At 36.1% G+C, this 21,380-nt stretch overlaps 1 protein-coding gene across 2 annotated transcripts in view; it reads right to left on the bottom strand.

Moving 5' to 3' along the window:
- The window catches only part of TBC1D32 (TBC1 domain family member 32), a 206,932-nt gene that overhangs the window by 29,126 nt on the left and 156,426 nt on the right, over positions 1–21,380 (bottom strand). For both annotated transcript variants that reach the window (XM_061427448.1, XM_061427449.1), the window contains 4 exons: positions 18,270–18,353; positions 7,040–7,109; positions 5,238–5,353; positions 3,937–4,091 (listed from right to left, as the gene is read on the bottom strand). In XM_061427448.1, coding sequence (XP_061283432.1) covers positions 3,937–4,091; positions 5,238–5,353; positions 7,040–7,109; positions 18,270–18,353 — 425 coding nt within the window. The remainder of the gene's footprint in view (positions 1–3,936; positions 4,092–5,237; positions 5,354–7,039; positions 7,110–18,269; positions 18,354–21,380) is intronic.

Here is a 21,380-nt window from a genome sequence, read left to right as displayed (position 1 = left end):
CCTCTAGCACCAGTTCAAAAACATCAATTTTCAGCACTCAGCCTTCTTTATGGGTCGACCCTCACATTCGTACATGACTACTGGAAAAACCAGTTTTGACTAGGCAGACCTTTGTTGGCAAAATGATGTCTCTGCTTTATAATATGCTGTATAGGTTGATTATAGCTTTTTTTCCAAGGAGCAAGCGTCTTTTAATTTCATGGCTGCAGTCACCATCTGCAGTGATTTTCGAGCACAAGGAAATAAAGTCTGTCACTATTTCCACATTTTACCCATATATTTGCTATGAAGTGATGGGACTGGATGCCATGATCTTAGTTTTTTGAATGCTGAGTTTTAAGCCAGCTTTTTCACTCTCCTCTTTCACTTTCATCTAGAGGCTCTTTAGTTCCTCTTTGCTTTCTGCAATTAGTGTGGTATACCTGAGGTTATTGATATTTCTCCCAGCAATCTTGATTCCAGCTTGTGCTTCATTCAGCCCGGAATTTCGCATGATGTACTCTGCATATAGGTTAAATAAGCAGGGTGACAATATACAGCCTTGACATATCCCTTTTCCAATTTTGAACCAGTTCATTATTCCATTGCTTTTTGAGTTGCATACAGGTTTCTCGAGACAGGTAAAGTGGTCTGGTATTCCCATCTCTTTAAGAATTTTCCACAGTTTGTTGTGATTCACAAAGTCAAAGGCTTTAGTGTCATCAATGAAGCAGAGGAGATGTTTTTCTGGAATTCCCTTATTTTTTCTATAATCCAACGGATGTTGACAATTTGATCTCTGGTTCCTCTGCCTTTTCTAAATCCAGCTTTACATCTGCAATTTATCAGTTCACATATTGATGAAGCCTAGCTTGAAGGATTTTGAGCATTACCCTGCTAGCATGTGAAATGAGCATAACTGTACGGCCGTTTGAGCATTCTTTGGCATTGCCCTCCTTTGGGATTGGAATGAAAACTGACCTTTTCCAGTCCTGTGGCCATTGCTGATTTTTTAAAATTTGCCGGCATATTGAATGCAGCACTTTAACAGCATCATCTTTTAGGGTTTAAAATAGCTCAGATGGAATTCCATCACCTCTACTAGCTTTGTATGCAGTAATGCTTCTAAAGGCTCACTTGACTTCACACTCCAAATGTCTGGCTCTAGGTGAGTGATCACACCATGTTTATCCAGGTCAATAAGATCTTTTTTTGTACAGTTCTTCTGTGTATTCTTGCCACCTCTTAATATCTTCTGCTTCTGTTAGGTCCACACCATTTGTGCCATTTACTGGGCTCATCTTGGCATGAAATGTTCCCTTGGTATCTCTCATTTTCTTAACGAGATCTCTAGTCTTTCCCATTCTATTGTTTCCTCTATTTCTTTGCACTGATCGCTGAGGAAGGCTTTCTTATCTCTCCTTGCTATTCTTTGGAACTCTGCATTCAGATGGGTATATCTTTCCTTTTCTCCTTCGCCTTTTACTTCTTTTCTTAGTGATTTTTAAGGCTTCTTCAGACAACCATTTTGCCTTATTGCATTTCTTTTTCTTGGGGATGGTTTGGCCACCATTTCCTGTACAATATTATGAATCTCTGTCCATAGTTCTTCAGGCACTCTATTAGATGTAATCCCTTGAATCTATTTGTCACTTCAACTGTATAATCATAAGGGACTTGAATGACCTAGTAGTTTTCCCTACTTTCTTCAATTAAAGTATGAATTTTACACATATCTATCTAAATATTAATTCATACATTCAGCATATTTACTGAATAATTATGGTGGGGCATGTCAGTGGACAAAACCTTGCCCCAGAGAGATTACATTTAAGTGTGTAAGTAATAAATAAATACATAAATTAAGGAGCATATTTGGAATCAATATAGGCCATGGAACAAAAGGAAAAGAAAAAATAGAACAAGGGAATGGGGTTCAGGGCAAACAGGCTGAAGCTTTTTGAGGTTAATTACATTAACATGGTATTGTGCTAAAGATGGTGGAAAAGTCTGTGCTATTAATGGCTAAAGCTAGTGTCTTTAACATGTCTTTTGGCAAATGCAGATTTGCATATTTTGTCAACCTGCATAGAAAGTGTCAGTGTAATGCTTAGAACTAATGGAACAAATATAGTAGAAAAGGGCCACTTTTAAAGTAATATATTAAGTCTTCTACCGTATGCACTAACAAGTAAAGTGACACAGCAAAAAAAAAAAAAAAAAAAAAATCCAAAAGATTAAATGAAAAGTTTAAATAAAAAAAACATTTAAACTATGGAGTGGTGATTATACAGACATTAGTAACTGCACTTAGCTAAGAGTTCTAGACAGAATCCTGGAAGAGCAATGTTAGCAGAATGTTATTTGCTTTACAAAGACAGGAAAACAAACTACTGGTAATAAAATATTCAACTTGGTATATCTATAGTTGAAAAGAAAAAAATGATACTAAAGAAGGCATTACATGAGTCTTCACTGACGATATAGCTGCACTAACATAAAAGTATAAAGCTTTACATTGAGTTCATTCTAAAACCCTTGAGTAATGTCACTCCATTCCATTATCAAATGATGCTATCAAAATGGTTAATCTAATAAACTCAAAGCAATTAGAGTACTGCCTGATTTCAGTTTTAGGGGAAGAAATGCTATTAGACAACATCACTCGTGTTAAAAGTAAAATAATGTGTCAGAAAAAAGGTTTAAAGAGTCAAAGCAGAAATGCAACTTTATAAAATTATAGTTAACAGCAGTTCACTGGTGATGTCTGGCAGGGTCACAATCTGAACACTAAAGTAGAATACTTAAAACTAGTGGCATGTCGGTATCTTTTCAAAATACTTGACATGAAAGTGTGTGATGGACTTAAAAATTTTTCTCTCATTTACAAATATAAGGTAAAAACTCTTTTGATAAGCATTCTTATCAAATTCTTATCAAAGCAGATATTCTAAATCTTCATGTACAATTTAAAGAATTGTCCAAATTCTGGTTAACAGAAGGAAAATTGTTCCACTGATTGAAGAAAAGCTAGTACATACTCTTTTGTCTTTGGTTCCTCCTTTTATGTGAGCAAATTTCTAGATACAGTTAAGTACAAGCAGGAGAATGTCTTATTCAGGAATTGCATATAGCTATTTCAGACATAAATTATAAAATTTTAACATTTAATGTATTCCTTGGTGCTTTGTGTTTATTTTCTTTATCACAAATACTTATTTTAAGAACATGTAATAAATGCTTTCATTTAACTTGACATAGATACTCTCTAGTCCCCTTAACAACTTATTCTTGGGTACTGTGTGACTCCGCTGTCCAAGTTCAGTCTGTCATGAAAAGCACTAGCATGGCTTATAATGGACACTTTCCCCAAGTTGGAGGTCTTAAATGCAGTAAGTAAGTAAAACAAAATGCAGAATCATGAATAAATTAGGGATATACTTACCTCTAAACTAAACTTGGATCCCAGAGAACTAGTAAAATCTTTAAATAAAAAAATACACTATAATATCTTAATCAAAACTCATCATAGATTGCCAAAATGTATATAAAATTAGTATGCTTTTCCTCTATACAATATGGATACAATTTCAACTAATATATTATTTTCTTATACTATAATTTAACCAGAGATTATAACAAAGCAACAATAAAAATATTCGTTCAAAGGTTTTCTATTTATATATGGAATTTTCCAATTAAATGACAAGTTTAAAATTTAATAATGCACCTATTATTATTAATCCTTCATTCAGTTATCATTAGGTAACACAGCAAGTATTTGAGAAAATACCAAATGTGTATCTTCAAAATGAATCACTCAAAACTGCATTCAGACAGAAAATGAATAGAGTATATAACACACTCTACAAATAAAATAATAAGATCCTATTGAATCTAAAGAGTATTTTCCTTAAAATTTAAAACATTCCTATAAAACAGACTGAAAAGTCTTACAGAAATATGTAGTCTTGGCAACCAAAGGAAAGCTGAAGTCAGAAGCCTGGAGAATTGCTGAAGAAATTGGAATGTTTTGTCTTTGTCGCCCAACATTATTATGAACAAAGAAGATACAAACCAGTCATGGCTAGTGTAATTCCTCTGCAAGCAGACTGAAAAGCACAGTTAAGGAACTTCTATAATATTTTATCTTACATGGTGAAATACTAGAACTCCATAAATACTCATTTCCAGAATCTCTATCAAGAAAGATATTAACGATAGTTAGCCCTCATTTTGTCTTCAACCAGCTTATAAGCTATTGATGTAAACGCCTGTGTGCATGCTCAATTGTGTTTGACTCTTTGCCAGTCCGATGGACTGTAGAATGCCAGGCTCCTCTTTTGCCATTTCCTTTTCCAGTAGATCTTCCTAACCCAGGGATCAAACCTGCATCTCTTTTGCCTCCTATATTGGTAGGCAGATTCTAAAATTAAACTTTATTAATAAAAAAACTACTTGCACAGTAACTATTTTAATATACTATTTGTTGACATGTCCAGGGGAGGCCAAAATCACCAGCAACAAGAGGAAGAAACTATACGCTTTGTGGAAACACACTGTTCAAGTCATTAACACAACAGTACCATCCTTTCTCTAGATTAGGTTATCTGTCAAATTATTAGCATAATCAAGTATTTAAAAAGCCCACATATTTTTAGAATTCAGTAATGCAAATGACTTGTATAAACTTTTTTCTTGAAGTCAAACTCTATTTCTGAAAGATAACCAATACAAATAAAATAAATGGATGTTTTATTCTCATTCTGTGTCTGTGTGAAGTTGCTCAGTCGTGTCCGATTCTTTGCGACCCTGTGGACTGTAGCCCGCCAGGCTCCTCTGTCCATGGGATTCTCCAGGCAAGAATACTGGAGTGGGTTGCCATTTCCTTCTCCAGGGGATATTCCCAACCCAGGGATCGAACCAGGGTCCCCTGCATTGCAGGCAGACGCTTTATCCTCTGAGTCAATTATTTTGATTTACTAAACCTATTTTAAAGTTTCTCTATATATACCCGAAAATATGTTCTAATAACTAATTATTCAAGATTTAACTAATACGGTTGAATTTAATAATTACTACTCAATCTAATAAAGTACCTATTTAAAATAATAGAATCAAATACTATAAAGATATAGCAAATCACTAATATAGGTTTAAGTATTATTTTCCTACAAAAGTTTTAAAGTATTCCGTCCAAGAATTCTGAAAAGCATATGAAGAGAGTTAAAGTACTGTCAGTCATTTACAAAGGATATGAAGAGAAGATTTTATAGAAGCTTGCTGCTGTTTCAGGAATCTCTCACAATGCTTTAAAACCAAGGTAAGATCATTTTCTGCACCATCTTTTAACAGGTTGAGGAACTTGCCATACCTAAATTAAATGTCCAGAAAACATACAAAATGAAAAATGTCAAGCCTTGCACAGTAAATTCATTTTTTAAAATTCATCAAACTGTAGTTCTCTTGAGATCTCATAGTTTTAAGTTTTCAAATTTCTACCTTTGGCATAACTATTATACAGAGCACTCATGAAAGAATAACACCCATATACGTACCTGATAATCATGATATATCAGAATTTGCAGTATTCATCTGGTAAATACAATAACTTTAAAGGAAAAGGAAGTAGTAATGAAAGAATAAAACACAGATACTATAGATGAGTAGTAGAATATAAGCACTTTTCCTTGAATTTAATCTACAACATGGAATGCTGACAGGCTAGCTTGACAGAATGCTAAGTCTAGAAGCAATTTGAGGGTTCATTTAGTCCAGTGATTCTACATGAGCATGGCACTGTTTTGGAAGTTTATGGGAGTGTTTTCATTTGCCACAGTGACTGGAGGACCACTGATACTTGATGAGTGAGCATCAGGAGGTTAGACATGGGACAGTCAGCCCTGCACAGTAACAACTTATAAATGCCCTACCTATTATTTGTATAGATGAAAATGTTATTTATAATTATCTGAAATTAATTGAGCTTCATATAAAATCATAATATATTAGTCTTATTTATTATACACTGAACTAAACCAAGTGTAAGTTAGGGAAAGATAGTTCCTATGCTTTGCCTGAAGCCTTCCTAAGACTGTTCATCATTTTGCAAAATCACTTTGCTAGTGGCAACCCTCTTGTAATATTTGAAACACCAAAATAAAATCCATCTCCATTTGTAGCTGCCCCACAGCTACAATGATTCATAGGTGCCAGCTACGTCTCATACTGTAGCTGTATACAAACAACTTATTATAAGTCACTTTCCATTTATGTCTTAACAATAAGACATCAAGCTGAATTAAAAAAAATATGTGACTAGCTTGCTCATATTATCTATGGATTCCATTTTAGAATGGAAATAGGTCATTACAGTATAAAAGGCAGGTATAGGGTCACAAAACATAATCAGTGGGTTATATACCCTATGTGATATAGGTGGATGTGCTAGAATCACTATCATAGATTTTATTATAATGCTATGGATTTACAGTCTTTTTAAAAAACTTTCACATGCATCTTCTTTATACTTAATTCTGAAGATGATCCAACAGAACAGATAGAATGGGCCTGTCAAGATCCCCATTTAATAATGAAGGGCTCATACCTTAACACCCAGTCTGTTTAGCTTGTCCATTTCTTTTGAAAATTATAATTTGAGTATGAAAAATTCAAACTACTATAATTTATTTACTCTGCTTTCACTTATGCATCTATCATTAAGATACTTTTATACTCATTAACTATAGTTATAGCCTGAAAATAAAAATTAATCATATTTTAGCAAATGGTATGACTGTGCTACCAATGTGCTGATACTTAAAATGTTTTTTTGGAAAAAATCTGATCATCATAGAGACTTAAATATGCTGTAATTAGCCTCTGAAATAATAACAAAGTGCCAATATTCTCAAAACAAAGTTATCATTTTCTGAATGATAAACTCTGTATTTAAACTACACAAAATAGTTGATTGTTAACTTAAATAATATTAAGCACATATTAGCTAGACAAAAACAAATTCTAGAAATGCACAGGAAGATATTTCCCTATAATATACCTGACAGTCATTTTAATGCCAAGCTGTTGCACAGATGAAAGATTTTCATTCTTCACATTTGCATCAGTAGCTAAAAACAATAGAATACTGGGTTATAAAAACATATAAAAGTCTGCATAATAATCACATTTTAATTGAAAATTGATGAAAGCAATATTTTTACATATTTTAATGTGAATCTTCAAAACACACTGATAAATCCTGTTCTTGTAAGAGCTGTCAGTTACATTTTTCAAAAAAATTAACAGGAAACCTTTTATGAAACAGTTTTTTTCTCCTACAAAAAGCATTTAAAAATATATTAAATACAAAACAAATAATCATAATTTTCAAGCAATCTACTTTTACTTGGTTCTCCAAATACAAAAGTCATAACACAAAAATGGTCTAGAATATTGTATTTTCATCAAGCAATGCATATATAAGATTCTGAATTACAAACATAGGTAAGTATGGCTGTTTACATCTGAAATATTTAAATGGTCAGTGTCAGAAAGGAATAATTGGTATTATTCTACTTAAAATGTACAGCAGTTTACAAAGGTGGACTTAACAAGTTTATTGCTGCATGTAGATATCGTGATAGAGTACAAATTGTGGTCATCTTCCAAAAGTGAAAAAGGGGGTGTACAGTAGAGAGGACTGACCACAGGACAGGCTGAAGGTTTGGACTGGTCTTTGACAACACTGGATGACTGAAGAGTCAATAGCATCACTAGACAGCAAGGAGGGTCTAGCTGAAACTTTCAGTTTTGGGCTGACAAAACTGTAGTGTGTACACACATGGGTGTGCGCACACGCACACGCACACACACACACTCACACATATAAATAAGGGAACTGCCAAGAATCACCAATTTACCTAGGGACAGATCTAGGTTTTCTGAATTCTGTATTGGCAGTTTTTTTTTTTCCTATTACACACTGGTATATCTCATATTAACAATACACCTATTTCACTCATGAATTCATTCCTTACGTTTAATAAATCTCTTCTTATAAAGTAGGTGTGGAGCACCATGCTAGAATCTATAAGGGATAAAAGATAAATCATACATCATGACCTAACAGAACTTTCCATGTAGTGTCAGAGATAAAATTTGTATATAGAAAATTCAGATAAAGATGTTTTAAAGTGCAAAGTGGAGCAAAAATGATACAGGTGAAGAATTATGTGAATTCATAAGAGGAAGAGATTAGGTAGAAGTGGCATTCAAACTGAATTTTCAAATATGGGTAGACAAGAGGTAGAGAGATAGGTACGAATAAATTAAATATCACTGTTATTGAATATCTACTCTTTAAAGCAATAATAATTCATCTTTCTGCACTCCTGGTAAGGGTAACCTACTTCTAGTTTGCCAAGGACTTGCATGGATTTAGTACTTAGAGTCTCAAGCCCTTAGGAACTTCCCACTGCTGCTGCTAAGTCACTTTAGTCGTGTCCGACTCTGTGTGAGCCCATAGATGGCAGCCCACCAGGTTCTCCCATCCCTGGGATTCTCCAGGCCAGAACACTGGATTGGGTTGCCATTTCCTTCTCCAATGCATGAAAGGGAAAAGTGAAAGTGAAGTCGCTCAGTCGTGTCCGACTCTTCGCGACCCCATGGACTGCAGCCTACCAGGCACCTCTGTCCATGGGATTTTCCAGGCAAGAGTACTGGAGTGGGGTGCCATTGCCTTCTCCAAGGAACCTCTCACACTCCTGGGCAAACCAGACTGGTTGGTCAACTATCTAGTCTAGAGGGGTAATTTCTTAAACAAAAATAAATAACAATTTTAAAAAATAAGTGTCTGTTAATTTCTTGATAAGCTACATCTGACTTACACTTATTTTGATCAGAATACAGTCTTAGCAATATTGCTAAATTTCATAATGATAGCAATTAAGCTACAGTTTATATAGCTAAGAATCCCTTGCTACTTATAACCGTTATGGTGCTGGAAGATGAACCTCTGCATCTAGGGAAGAAGGATACCACTTCTGCACTTCTCCTAGCAAGAGGCTGAGCAAGGAAGACTACTCAATGTTTTCTACAGGTTTTTGAAACAAGAGTGAAGATCGTATTCACCGACAATGCTCTGCATTAATTACAGGGCTATGCCCCAAGCCAGGCTTCAGCAATATGTGAACCGTGAACTTACAGACGTTCAAGTTGGTTTTAGAAAAAGCAGAGGAACCAGAGATCAAGTTGCCAACATCTGCTGAATCATCGAAAAAGCAAGAGTTTCAGAAAAACGTCTATTTCTGCTTTATTGACTATGTGAAAGTCTTTGACTGTGTGGATCACAATGAACTGTGGAAAATTCTGCAAGAGATGAGAATACCAGACCACCTGATCTGCCTCTTGAGAAACCTACATGCAGGTCAGGAAGCAACAGTTAGAACTGGACATGGAAAAACAGACTGGTTCCAAATAGGAAAGGGAGTACGTCAAGGCTGTATATTGTCACCCTGCTTATTTAACTTATATGCAGAGTACATCATGAGAAACGCTGGGCTGCAGGAAGCACAAGCTGGAATCAAGATTGCCAGAAGAAATATCAATCACCTCAGATATGCAGATGACACCACCCTTATGGCAGAAAGTGAAGAGGAACTAAAAAGCCTCTTGATGAAAGTGAAAGAGGAGAGTGAAAAAGTTGGCTTAAAGCTCAACATTCAGAAAAATAAGATCATGGCATCTGATCCCATCACTTCATGGCAAATAGATGGGGAAACAGTGGAAACAGTGTCAGACTTTATTTTTTGGGCTCCAAAATCACTGCAGATGGTGATTGCAGCCATGAAATTAAAAGATGCTTACTCCTTGGAAGGAAAGTTATGACCAACCTAGATAGCATATTCAAAAGCAGAGACATTACTTTGCCAACAAAGGTCCATCTAGTCAAGGCTATGGTTTTACCAACGGTCATGTATGGATGTAAGAGTTGGACTGTGAAGAAAGCTGAGCGTGAAGAATTGATGCTTTTGAACTGTGGCGTTGGAGAAGACTCTTGAGAGTCCCTTGGACAAAAATAACAATTTTTAAAAATAAGTGCCAATTTCTTGATAAGCTACATCTGACTTATACTTATTTTGATCACAATGCAGTCTTAGCAATATTGCTAAATTTCATAATGATAGCAATTAAGCTACAGTTTATATAGCTAAGAATCCCTTGCTACTTATAACCATCATGGTGCTGGTAGATGGACCTCTACAGCTTACTTCTATGCACTGAGTTGAAATACACACTTAAAGAAGTAAAACAGAACTTTAGAGATAGTTTCAATTGGACAGTCATAGGTTGCTACACAAATTTTATTTTAAGGAAGGTACTGGTTAAATCTCCAAAAAGATTTTTAAAGGAGAATATATGAGTTATTAAGTATACCAAAACAAAAATCACATATCCACTCAAAAAATTACTAGGATGATAAAGATTTAGGTGACTTCAGAGTGAATAAAATTCCACTGAATGTTTCCTTTAGTAGGATGTCAGTCAGAAAATGGTTTATGGGTATATATCTAAAAAGAAGCTTCAATTTTAATTTGTATTTGACATACAGTATGACAACCTGACAAGCAGAAATGGATCTTGGGCCACAAAAGTTGAGTGAAATAATCTTTTGTTACACTTAACTTGGACTAAATACGATTTATGAAGCAGGAATTAAAATCTTCAGAAATAAAATGGAGCAAAATGATTAACTGAAATTCAATGATAAAATAGATGTATTCAGGGGACCCTGAAACACTGCTGGCAACCAGTGCTTTACTGAAATGTGGATAAAAGTGTGCGATACATAGCAATAAGTGATATGCTGCTTAATAAACACCAAGAGGATGAATGAGGAGTTGAATGAATAAACAAACATCCAATGTACAACAAAAACTGTGCTTTACATATCAAACAAGACGCAAGGTGGAGATGCAAATAGAATTTAACATATTTTTTTCTGTGTATTGAAATCAAGAAACAAAAGGATAATATAACTCCCATTCCCAGAGTCACTGCGAAGCATAACAAAGTTATTGAATAAAGGTCAATCAACCAATGACACCTATAGCATCAGATTTGCCCTACTTACTCATCAATGCCTAATTCATTCTCAGCATTAACTATTTACAATAACCAATCATTTTAATTATAAATATAATAATCTCAGAACAAAATGAGTTGAAAAAATTAACTTAATGTTGACTGAAATTACTCACTGTGGTAATACATACTGTTCTACTTTTAATATAGAAAGCTAGCACAGAGCAGGAGTAGAAGAAATTAAATCTATTTTGCTGGCACTTGGCTAATAGTGAGAAACTAAACAAATTTTCTGGAGAAGGAAATGGCAACCCACTGCAATATTCTTGCCTAGAGAATCCCGTGGACATAGGAGCCTGATGGGCTGCTGTCCATAGGGTCGCACAGAGTTGGATACAAGAGAAGCGACTTAACATGCATGCATGCGCTGGAGAAGGAAATGGCAACCTACTCCAGTATTCTTGCCTGGAGAATCCCAAGGACAGAGGAGCCTGGTGGGCTCCCGTCTATGGGGTCACACAGAGTTGGACATGACTGAAGCGACTTAGCAGCAACAGCAGCAAATGAATTTTCAGCAGAGTAAAGCATATCTCCACTGGATGACAAATACAGTATTAGAAGAGCTGTTACAGTGTGACTGTTTACTGACTCTCCTGAAAGTCCTGTTATATCAGTAGCAGAGCCAGAAAACTTTTACTTCTAAAGAAACCAACCAGTCCATTTCCTCCTGCCTTCTTCCTTACCCAAAATAAGCCTGAAGGTTCTGTACCTTCTTTTTAAATATGGGGTTGCTATCTATCCATTTTATTCAGTTTTTACTGCCATAAAATTTAATTCCTTATGACCAGTAAGCTAGTGTAAGTATCTAAGTCTCCTAACTTATGTGTGATCACTTCAGTCATGTCCGACTCTTGCAACCCCATGGACTGTAGATGACCAGGCCCTGTCCATGGTGATTCTCCAGGCGAGATACTGGAGTGGATTGCCATGCCCTTGTCCAGGGGATCTTCCCCATCCAGGGACTGAACCCGTGTCTCCTGTGGCTCCTGCACTGCAGGCGGATTCTTTACTACTGAGCTACCAGGAAAGCCCGACTTATATAGTCAGCATTATTTGGAAAAAAGTATTATTTTTTTCCATGCCATTGATTACACAATTGCCCTTGCCTGCAAGATTCTTCCCCTTTCCTATTTCTTTCAGCTGTCATAGCCCAGGAGGCAGTTCTATCATTGTTTTTTCCTTTAATCTTCCACTATGATATTAGTCAACACTGATCACTCTCCACTGAATACCTATGGCATTACCACACAATCCCTCATTTGAAAATATCTCAATTCAAAAAGCTAACTTAATCGTTCTAGCACATTGCCTGAAACAAAGTAGCCAGCTGAGAAATGTCAGTTTTCCATTTCTTTACTTTCTATTTACCATGTGCTGCAAATTAATTTAATTCATCATTTTAGATACATGCTCTATTTCCCCCCTCCTTGTGGACAGGGTCATTCATATTATATACCTCCTTGCGACTATCTAGCATACTCACAAATATCCTCCATAAAAGTAAGACAGACAAGAGCATATTTGCTGAATATCAAAAGAAAGTATAATGGACATTTAACTGTATATAATAAATGTAAAAATATTTTAATAATGGAAAGGTGAAACAATGCAAAGTTCCCTGATATTTTTCCAAAATTCTGTTTAACATAAAGAGAAAAAGGATAAAATTGAAATATTTACCACCCTGAAAGGATTACTTAATTTATCATTTTAAAGAAGCAATTATAGAGGAAAAATCTCCAACACGTTCTAGAAAATGAGCTGACAAACAGTTAACGTCTGTTAGGACTCGGAGAGGCACCTGCGTGGAGTAACAAACTGCGAGTGTGCAGAACTTTATCTGTTTGTTCTCTCCTCTTTCTTTAAGGGGATAAACAGCCAAACTAATCTGATTTTTCCAGATTTGCAAATTTTATAATGGATTGAAATCCTGAGGGAGCTAACAACAGATGGATGACTGTGTTATTCTAATTTCAGCTACCTTAGGGTTTAGCAAGCTGTCATTTTTAAAAAGCCAATCAATTTCTCATTTCAAGAAACATGAAAAAACACTAAATAGATCTATCCAGCGTCTGCTTTGAAACATCTTTTATATCAAAACATGGTTTTTGTTTACTTAAAGTAAATAGAATAAAATTTTGTAATTGCAAACCATTGTTTCACTAGCCAAAAAATTAATGATAAAGGACAAAGATATCTAAAGCCATGAGAAGAAAACAATACTAGCAACAAACTTAGCCCATATCATAATAATAAATAGTAATCAATCAACAGGAAGCCACTTTATTTTCATTCATTCTCTAAAACACTATTGGATAGTTGTTTACCTGGAGCCTTTTAAGAACTTAAATTCACATTCAGGGTTTATCTGCCTAGATGATAGGCTTCCCCAGTAGCTCAGTGGTAAAGAATCTGCCTGCAATGCAGGAGACACAGGTTCCATCCCTGGGTCAGGAAGATCCCCTGGAGCAGGAAATGGCAACTCACTCCAATATTCTTGCCTGGGAAATCTCATGGACAGAGGAGCCTGGTGGGCTACAGTCCATGGGGTCACAGAGAGTTGGACATAACTTAGTGACTAAACAACAACGGCCTAGATAATACATTCAGTAAAGCCAACATCTGAGATCTCCTCATCATAATTCAGAAATATGACACAGGGTAGTAAATGCACGCACACTGAGCAATCAGCCTTGTTGAATATTTAGATAACACACACGACATAATGTTAATTTTAGATTATCTACAGAACATATAACCCAACAGAACAATGTACCAAAGAGAGCTGTAGAATTTGAAGATTATATTACTGAAGATAGCCCCTCTGGCATTCAAATTTCCATGATTACCACTTCTTACTTATTTCCTCTCTTACAGACTTGATCATTAATCTCTGTATGTTTTTTCACATACTTTTTCAGGTTTGTTCATAAAGTTATAATTTCTTCACAGACGCTTTTCTTCAAAATTTTCATTAGCCCTAATTTCTTCCCTCTGAATCTCAGTTTCCCGATTTTTAAATGTGATGATTATACACCTGCTCTCAGAGAGTACAGCTGACCCTTGAACAATGCAAGGGTTAGGGAGCCAACCCCATGCAGCAGGTAAAAAATTCAAGTATAACTTTACAACTGGCCTTCCATATCCTCAGCTCTACATCCATGGATTCAGCAAACCATGGATTTGGTGGTACTGTAGTAGGTATTTATTGGGGAAAAAAAATCTGCATGCTGAACCTCCACAGTTCAAAATCATGTTGTTCAAGGGTAGTTACAGGGTTGAACAATATAATGCACATCAGATGCCTCAGTGCATTATTCTACTCACAAGCAGAACTCAAGTTATCAATTCTCTTCATCTACCTTAATTTCTGTTTTATTCTACCTTGTGTTTTCCTCTCATTTCTTTGCTTTCATTTTCTTATGATCACTTTTATCCCTTTCCCAAATCTGCATTAGATGTCACTATGATTTAATTACATATATGTGTACTTGTAAATCCCAACAGATTTAGAATTGTTATACAGATGTACTGTGTGAACATAGATGTTATTTAATGGTATGAATAATTAATCTAACAAAATATCTCAAAAGCTATATTAAAGAGAAAGAGGCATTTGAGACTAATGAAATAATTTAAATTAGCCATATGTGTTCAGTTGTTTAGTCGTGTCCGACTTTTTGCTACTCCATGGACTGTAGCCCACCAGGCTCCTCTGTCCATGGGATTCTCCAGGCGAGAATACTGGAGTGGGTTGCCATTTCCTTCTCCAGGGGATCTCTCCAACTCAGGGAGTAAATCCGGGTCTCCTGCATTGCAGGTGGCTTCTTTACCAACTGAGCCACCAGGGAAGCACAATGTGATAAATATCAAATTGGTAGTTTAAGATGAATGCAATAGGAGCACAGAGGAGGGACTTATGATTGAGAGTAAGAGGGAAGGTGACATTCTAGCTGTGACTTTACAGTAGTTGGCCATTACCACATGGATGTCATGAGGAAGAAAGAAGTTTATCCAGAATGAACACTAGGAGCACAACAGGTTCAATGATACGAATGCACAGGGTGTGTTTGGGCAGTGATGAATAACACAATTAAAAAAAATAAGTAACCCAGACTGAGAATATATCTTTAAAATTTTCTTTCTTTCTATGGAGATTTGAAACATTATGTCTAACTTGAATAAATGCATATTTGAAGGATGGTTTCTTCAGCAAACAGAAAAGTCATGTTACTCTTATGAGGAAGAGGGGCAATATCCCCTGATGATCTATTACTGTGAATCTAGGCTACCTCTCTGCTTTCTTCACAGTGTCTTCACTTACTGGATATTCACCTTTGGGAAATTTCAGTTCTTCTCTCTACCTCATCCTTTACATAGTTACTAAATTAATCATTCTAAACTACAGATGAATCAAGTAAAGCTTCTGGTCTGAAATCTTAAACGTTTTCATTTTTAATAAGCAACAGAGTAAATCAAACGCATTGACACAGTATATAAAGCTCTTATCCTTCATTCCATTCTTTCCTTTATTTGTCAAACAATTACTGACACTGTTACTCTAGGTGCAGAGGACAAGACTAGTAAAACACAGAAACTACCCTACAGGAGTGTGCTGCCACATGAAGGATTAGACATTAAGTCAGAATATGAGAAAAACAGGACAAAGAGATGTGTATTAGCTTTATACAGTAAGCTGAAGATTTAGTAATTGGTATTTTCAACCCATACCTTCCCCCTAAATTCCAGATTCAAACAGCCAACATGTACAGAGTATGTCTACTTAAATGTGTAACAAGTGTTCAAAATATAACATAAAAGCAAACTCCTAATCTCCTCTCTGAACCTTATTCTTCACGCATTCTTCTCTATCTGTGTTTGATAATCCACCCTTCCAGTGGCTCAGATGAATAACTTAGGTCTTTGACTCCTCTCTTTCTCACTCCATCTTCAGTCTGTTAGCCTATTCTGTTGGTCCTATTTTTAAAATATACCTAGAATACGTGTGTGTGTGTGTGTGTATGTGTTAGTCACTCAATCGTGTCTGACTTTTTGCGACCCCATGGACTGTAGCCCACTAGGCTCCTCTGTCCACGGGATCCTCCAGGTAAGAATACTGGAGTGGGTTGCCATTTCCTTCTCCAAGGGATCTTCCTGATTCAGGGATTGAACCTGGGTCTCCTGCATTGCAGGTGTACGCTTTACTGTCTGAGCTAGAATCCAAGTACTTTTGACCAGCTCCACTGACATCCTCATCCAAGCCATTGCCAATTTTCATCATTATCTTTTCAATAGCCTCCTAACTCATCTTCCTTGTTCTTCAGTCTTTTCCCAATACAGCAGCCACAGTAATATTTTAAAAATGTAAATCTGAGGATGTCACTCCTATGTTCAAGATTCTGCAATAACTTTAAAATCCCTCTATCAGGGATTTCCCCAGAAGTCCAGTGGTCAAGACTGTGCTTTCATTGCTGAAGGCACAGATTCAGTGCCTGGTCAGGACTAAGATCCCACAAGCCATGCAGTGTGCCCCCATCTGCCCCCCATCCACATATCATCCTCTCTAACTTCAACACCAAAAATTCTCCCCCTTACTCTTTTTGAGCTATACCAGTCTCCTTCCTAGTCAGTTGCTGGAATTTTCTTCCCCTGAAAACATTCATATATCTTGCTGCCAACTTCTGCTGGTCCAAACACTATTTAACATTGAACCTCCCTTCCCTGCTGTGTATTTCTCACTTACCACCATACCACTTGACATACTGGATGTTTTACTTATCTACTGTCTATCTTCCAACAGAAAGGTAAACTCTATCAAGGGAAGACTTTTTTCTCTCTTTTGTTCACTGATGTGCCCAAGTGCTTTGAGCAATTTTATTATATTGTAGAGGAAAATATCAATTTGCTGAATAAATGAATGTGTATCTGGAGAAGAGAAGGTGAGGCTGGCAATGCTGATAATAGTTTAGTGTTTCTGAAAAACAAATGAGGCATGGAGAAAAGGGGATGATGCTAGAGAAGAAAGAAGAGTAACCTAAGGCCTTGGGCGTCATGATAAGAATCTTAAACTGTACGCAGTGGTCAATGGTAAACTTCTAAAAGGTAGAGGAATGAACAGGTCAGATTTACACTTCATACGTCACTCTGAAAGCAACATAAAGAATACTTCTGGAAAAAAAAATGAGACTCCAATTAGAAAAATGAGGTAAAGACAATAACCTAGAGAATAACCTGTTGCAATAACCTAAGCAAAAAGTAATGGTGGCTTAAACTAACATAAAGAAGAGGAGAGACGGAAGTAAGGGGTTAAGTTTGAAATATATTAGGAACACAGAATATGGTTTGCTGACTAGGCGGGAACCTGGTTTAGATGGACAGATGATTGCACTGCCCACCAAAATAGTATAGATGGAGGAAGTCTCTCAATGAGGTATGATAAAGTAACGCTCTTGTTGGACATTTTGAGCCTGAGGGTTCTTTAGCACATTCAGGTGATGTTTACCTATCAAGCATCTGGAAATATGAGAATGAAGCTTATAGATATTTGAGTAGAAGAGATAAACTTAGAAGTCATCAATGTATGCAAAATAAAACAGTACAAACAGATGAGATCACTACGAGATAGTGGATAAAAACTGAAGAATGGAAGATACCACCATAAGGAAAAATAAATTTCAATGCGTAGACAGAAAAAAAAAAAAAAGAGTTAACAACAACAACAACAAAAAAGCTAGAAAGTAACAAGGAAACCCAGACATTTGCACAGAAGAGACCAGAAGATATCTGGAATGTATATAACACAAAGTGAGAGATTTTAAGGATGGAAAACCTTGTGTATATTTGCATCTAATTACACTTTTCTATGAGTTGACTCATTGGAAAAGACTCTGATGCTGGGAGGGATTGGGGGCAGGACGAGAAGGGGACGACAGAGGATGAGATGGCTGGATGGCATCACCGACTCGATGGACGTGAGTCTGAGTGAACTCCGGGAGTTGGTGATGGACAGGGAGGCCTGGCGTACTGCGATTCATGGGGTCACAAAGAGTTGGACAGGACTGAGCGACTGAACTGAACTGAACTGAAGAAACATTATCTATTTGCATACCAAGCACTTTCCAAAATTCAAAATGTTTAAATTGTACCTGTATATTCCACTGAAGGGAAGTAGCATTCAGATGGGCTTTCAGAAAGATGAAGTACAAATTTTTCAAGTAATTCTACTAAAGCTGTAATAAACAAGAGAATAATTAGGATATTAAAGGTCAAGAATCATACATGATACTGTATCTCTAAATCACAGACCAGTAGGTAAAAGTCATTAGAACTTCTTCATAGTTATGCTCTTGAGGGGGGCCAATTCAAAACATATCGTTTTAATATTCACAACAATCTTTCCAATGTAAATTAAATTTTAAATAGCTTCACTGCAAACCTATTCAATGTGAAACTGGAAAAGAACCATCTGTTATCCTTAGATCCTCTAAGGATTACTTCAGAATTTTCTAAATGATTTCAATTCAGAAAAAAAATTATCACAAATTAGGCTATAATATCTTATCATCATTATTCACACATGCAGAAAAAACATCACATGAACTTCAAGACCAGAATCAATGCATAGCTCACATCCCTTTCAAAAGCACATTTTATATGTTTAATATACTTGACAACAGATGTTATCTGTTCAGGGTAAACAGATCAAAGGTAAGACAGGCAGGGGTTGGAAAGAGGGAGGGATGAATAGGCAGAGCAGAGAATTTCTAGGGCAGTGAAACTCTTTTGTAAGGCACTACATTGGTGGATACATGTCATCATTATGACATTTGTCAAAATTCATAGAACGTGAAACATCAAGAGTGAACCCTAATGTAAACTATGGACTCTTGATGATAATGACATGTCAATGTAGTCTCATCAGTTGTAACAAGCATACCACTCTGGTATGAGATGTTGTTAGTTGGGGAGGTTTCAAGGAGAGAATATGTGAGAACTTTCTGTATTTCCTGCTTGATTTTGCTGTGAATCTAAAACTGCTCTAAAAGTTTATTAATTCAAAGAAAAGTTGAAAAAAAGATGCCTGTCAATGTAACAGTACAAAAATATTTGCATATATTACCACCAAAGTGGATACAACCAAGTGAATTATAATCACTATGCAATTTAGAATTATTTTTGCTGGAAATAAATGTATCTGAAGAGTAACTGATATGCTTGTAATTAAGGCAAGTAAGTTTTAGTCACTTTTGAAATTTGTGCCCTGGTTATTATATTCAGGATATTGACTGTGACACATATTAACTGAATGCACCCTTTTTCACATCCAAGAGCATTGAGGAAAAGTTAGTCTTCAACATGCCAGAAATGTAAAGTCAAAGAGGGATAACATATGCTTTCCAACAACTACAGGTCTAACAAGCTACATCTCATGATACAGCTTAAGCAACATCTCTAGATAAAAACAAATTTTTTTTATTTGTGGAACTCTATTCATATTGATTTCAAGTTGAAATATTTAAATATTTAAACATATGAAATGCAATAGTTAAGGATCAGAAAGAACACTGCTGCTGCTGTTAAGTCGCTTCAGTCGTGTCCAACTTTGTGCGACCCCATAGACGGCAGCCCACCAGGCTCCGCTGTCCCTGGGATTCTCGAGGCAAGAACACTGGAGTGGGTTGCCATTTCCTTCTCCAATGCATGAAAGGGAAAAGTGATTGTAGATTATTTATAGATTGGTTCTATCTTCACACACATAAGCACAAATACTCCCACTTTTGGAGAAATCTTTCAAGTGGTTTCTTTTCTATGAATCTCTAAGTAAATAATAGCCCTTCAGTGAGACCTTTCAACTTCTATGTTTGTTTACAAGTTACAAAATGCTGTCTCTTGAGATTATAATTTTTCAGAAATCAGGTGAAGAAAAGAAGTGTGTGACTGCTAGCATGAGGAAAGCAATGAACAGGATCAGGTTCAGCCATTAGACAGACAGTTAGAAATATGTCAGAAGACAAAACATACATCTGTGAAGGTGCTAAAACACTAAAATATTCGAAACTTGAGTCACCAGACTAACTTCAGACTTTACAACGCATACTACTTTCCAGCAAGTAGTGATCCTGAAATATGAAATTATGCTATTAGATCATAATATATTAGAGGCTTATAAAGTAATTTATGCATCCTATATAAAGGTGACATCACTGAATCAACCAGAGAAAGTTCATGATTTCTATGGATTCCAATATATTTGCTTTGCCCAGCAACCCAAACAGCACTATGTACTTCCAAATATTTTGAGAGATAAACTACAGTCATGGAACAATGTTAAAAACTAATTCACATGTGGTAGTTGAACCCACAGTTACAATTTATTGGTACCATCTCTCTAACAACAATGACAACAAAACTGCATAATTACTAACATGGCTATCTCAGTACAACTCACTGTCAGTTCACTAAAAATTCCATTATCTGCGACTCCAGGAAATTAATTCACATAAAACATTTCTTAACTTTAAGAGTAAATTAACTCCAGGATATTGCTATCTAGAAAGTAAACTGTTGAATATTGTTTTAGGTGGATTTTTATTTTGAATGGCAGACTTAGAATCTCTATAAAGGATTTTAAATTAGAAACCGTCTCCTTTTAATTATACTCAGTCCCTAGGGTTGGACTATGACATCAGTAGACTATAAAACCAAAGTTTATGATATTTATATGATAAAAGAGGACCTGGGTTTTACTGCTGAGGAAAAACCAAAGGCAGATTGTTCAGGGATAAGTGTTTTTTCCCTTGGCATTGCCATCACAACAGCAGCCGGTTCCAAAAAATTCAGTGTTTGTAAATATGCATGGTTTCTCCAGGATTCACTCTTTAATTCTTTAACCTTTTATCACTGCTGGCACATCCTCAGATCACAAGGAACTCACACTATGTGCTCAGTTTTTTCCTGATCGTTATCCTGCATACAAGCACCAGATGTTTGCTCCTTGAACACTTGCTTATTCAGAATATACCACACCTTTCACGTGTGGAACAGACACATGAATGGAGGGAAAGTAGAGTTTGTGGCCTCCTTACCACTGGCTGATGGTGAAAGTCCTGACTCCCTACTTAGGCCTCCCTGACACCACCCTATCAGGGAGAGGCAGGGTGTCTCACTGTCAGGTGAGAACAGAAGTCCAGGCTGCAGCCCAAGTCTTGTTTGCAAGACTTCTACAGTTTGGCTGGATTAAAGTGCTCACTTTCTAC

Source organism: Bos javanicus, chromosome 9 (genome assembly GCF_032452875.1).
Source record: "Bos javanicus breed banteng chromosome 9, ARS-OSU_banteng_1.0, whole genome shotgun sequence".
NCBI lineage: Eukaryota > Metazoa > Chordata > Mammalia > Artiodactyla > Bovidae > Bos > Bos javanicus.
Note: the sequence above shows the minus strand (reverse complement) of the source record. Positions and strands in the feature narration are given on the sequence as shown.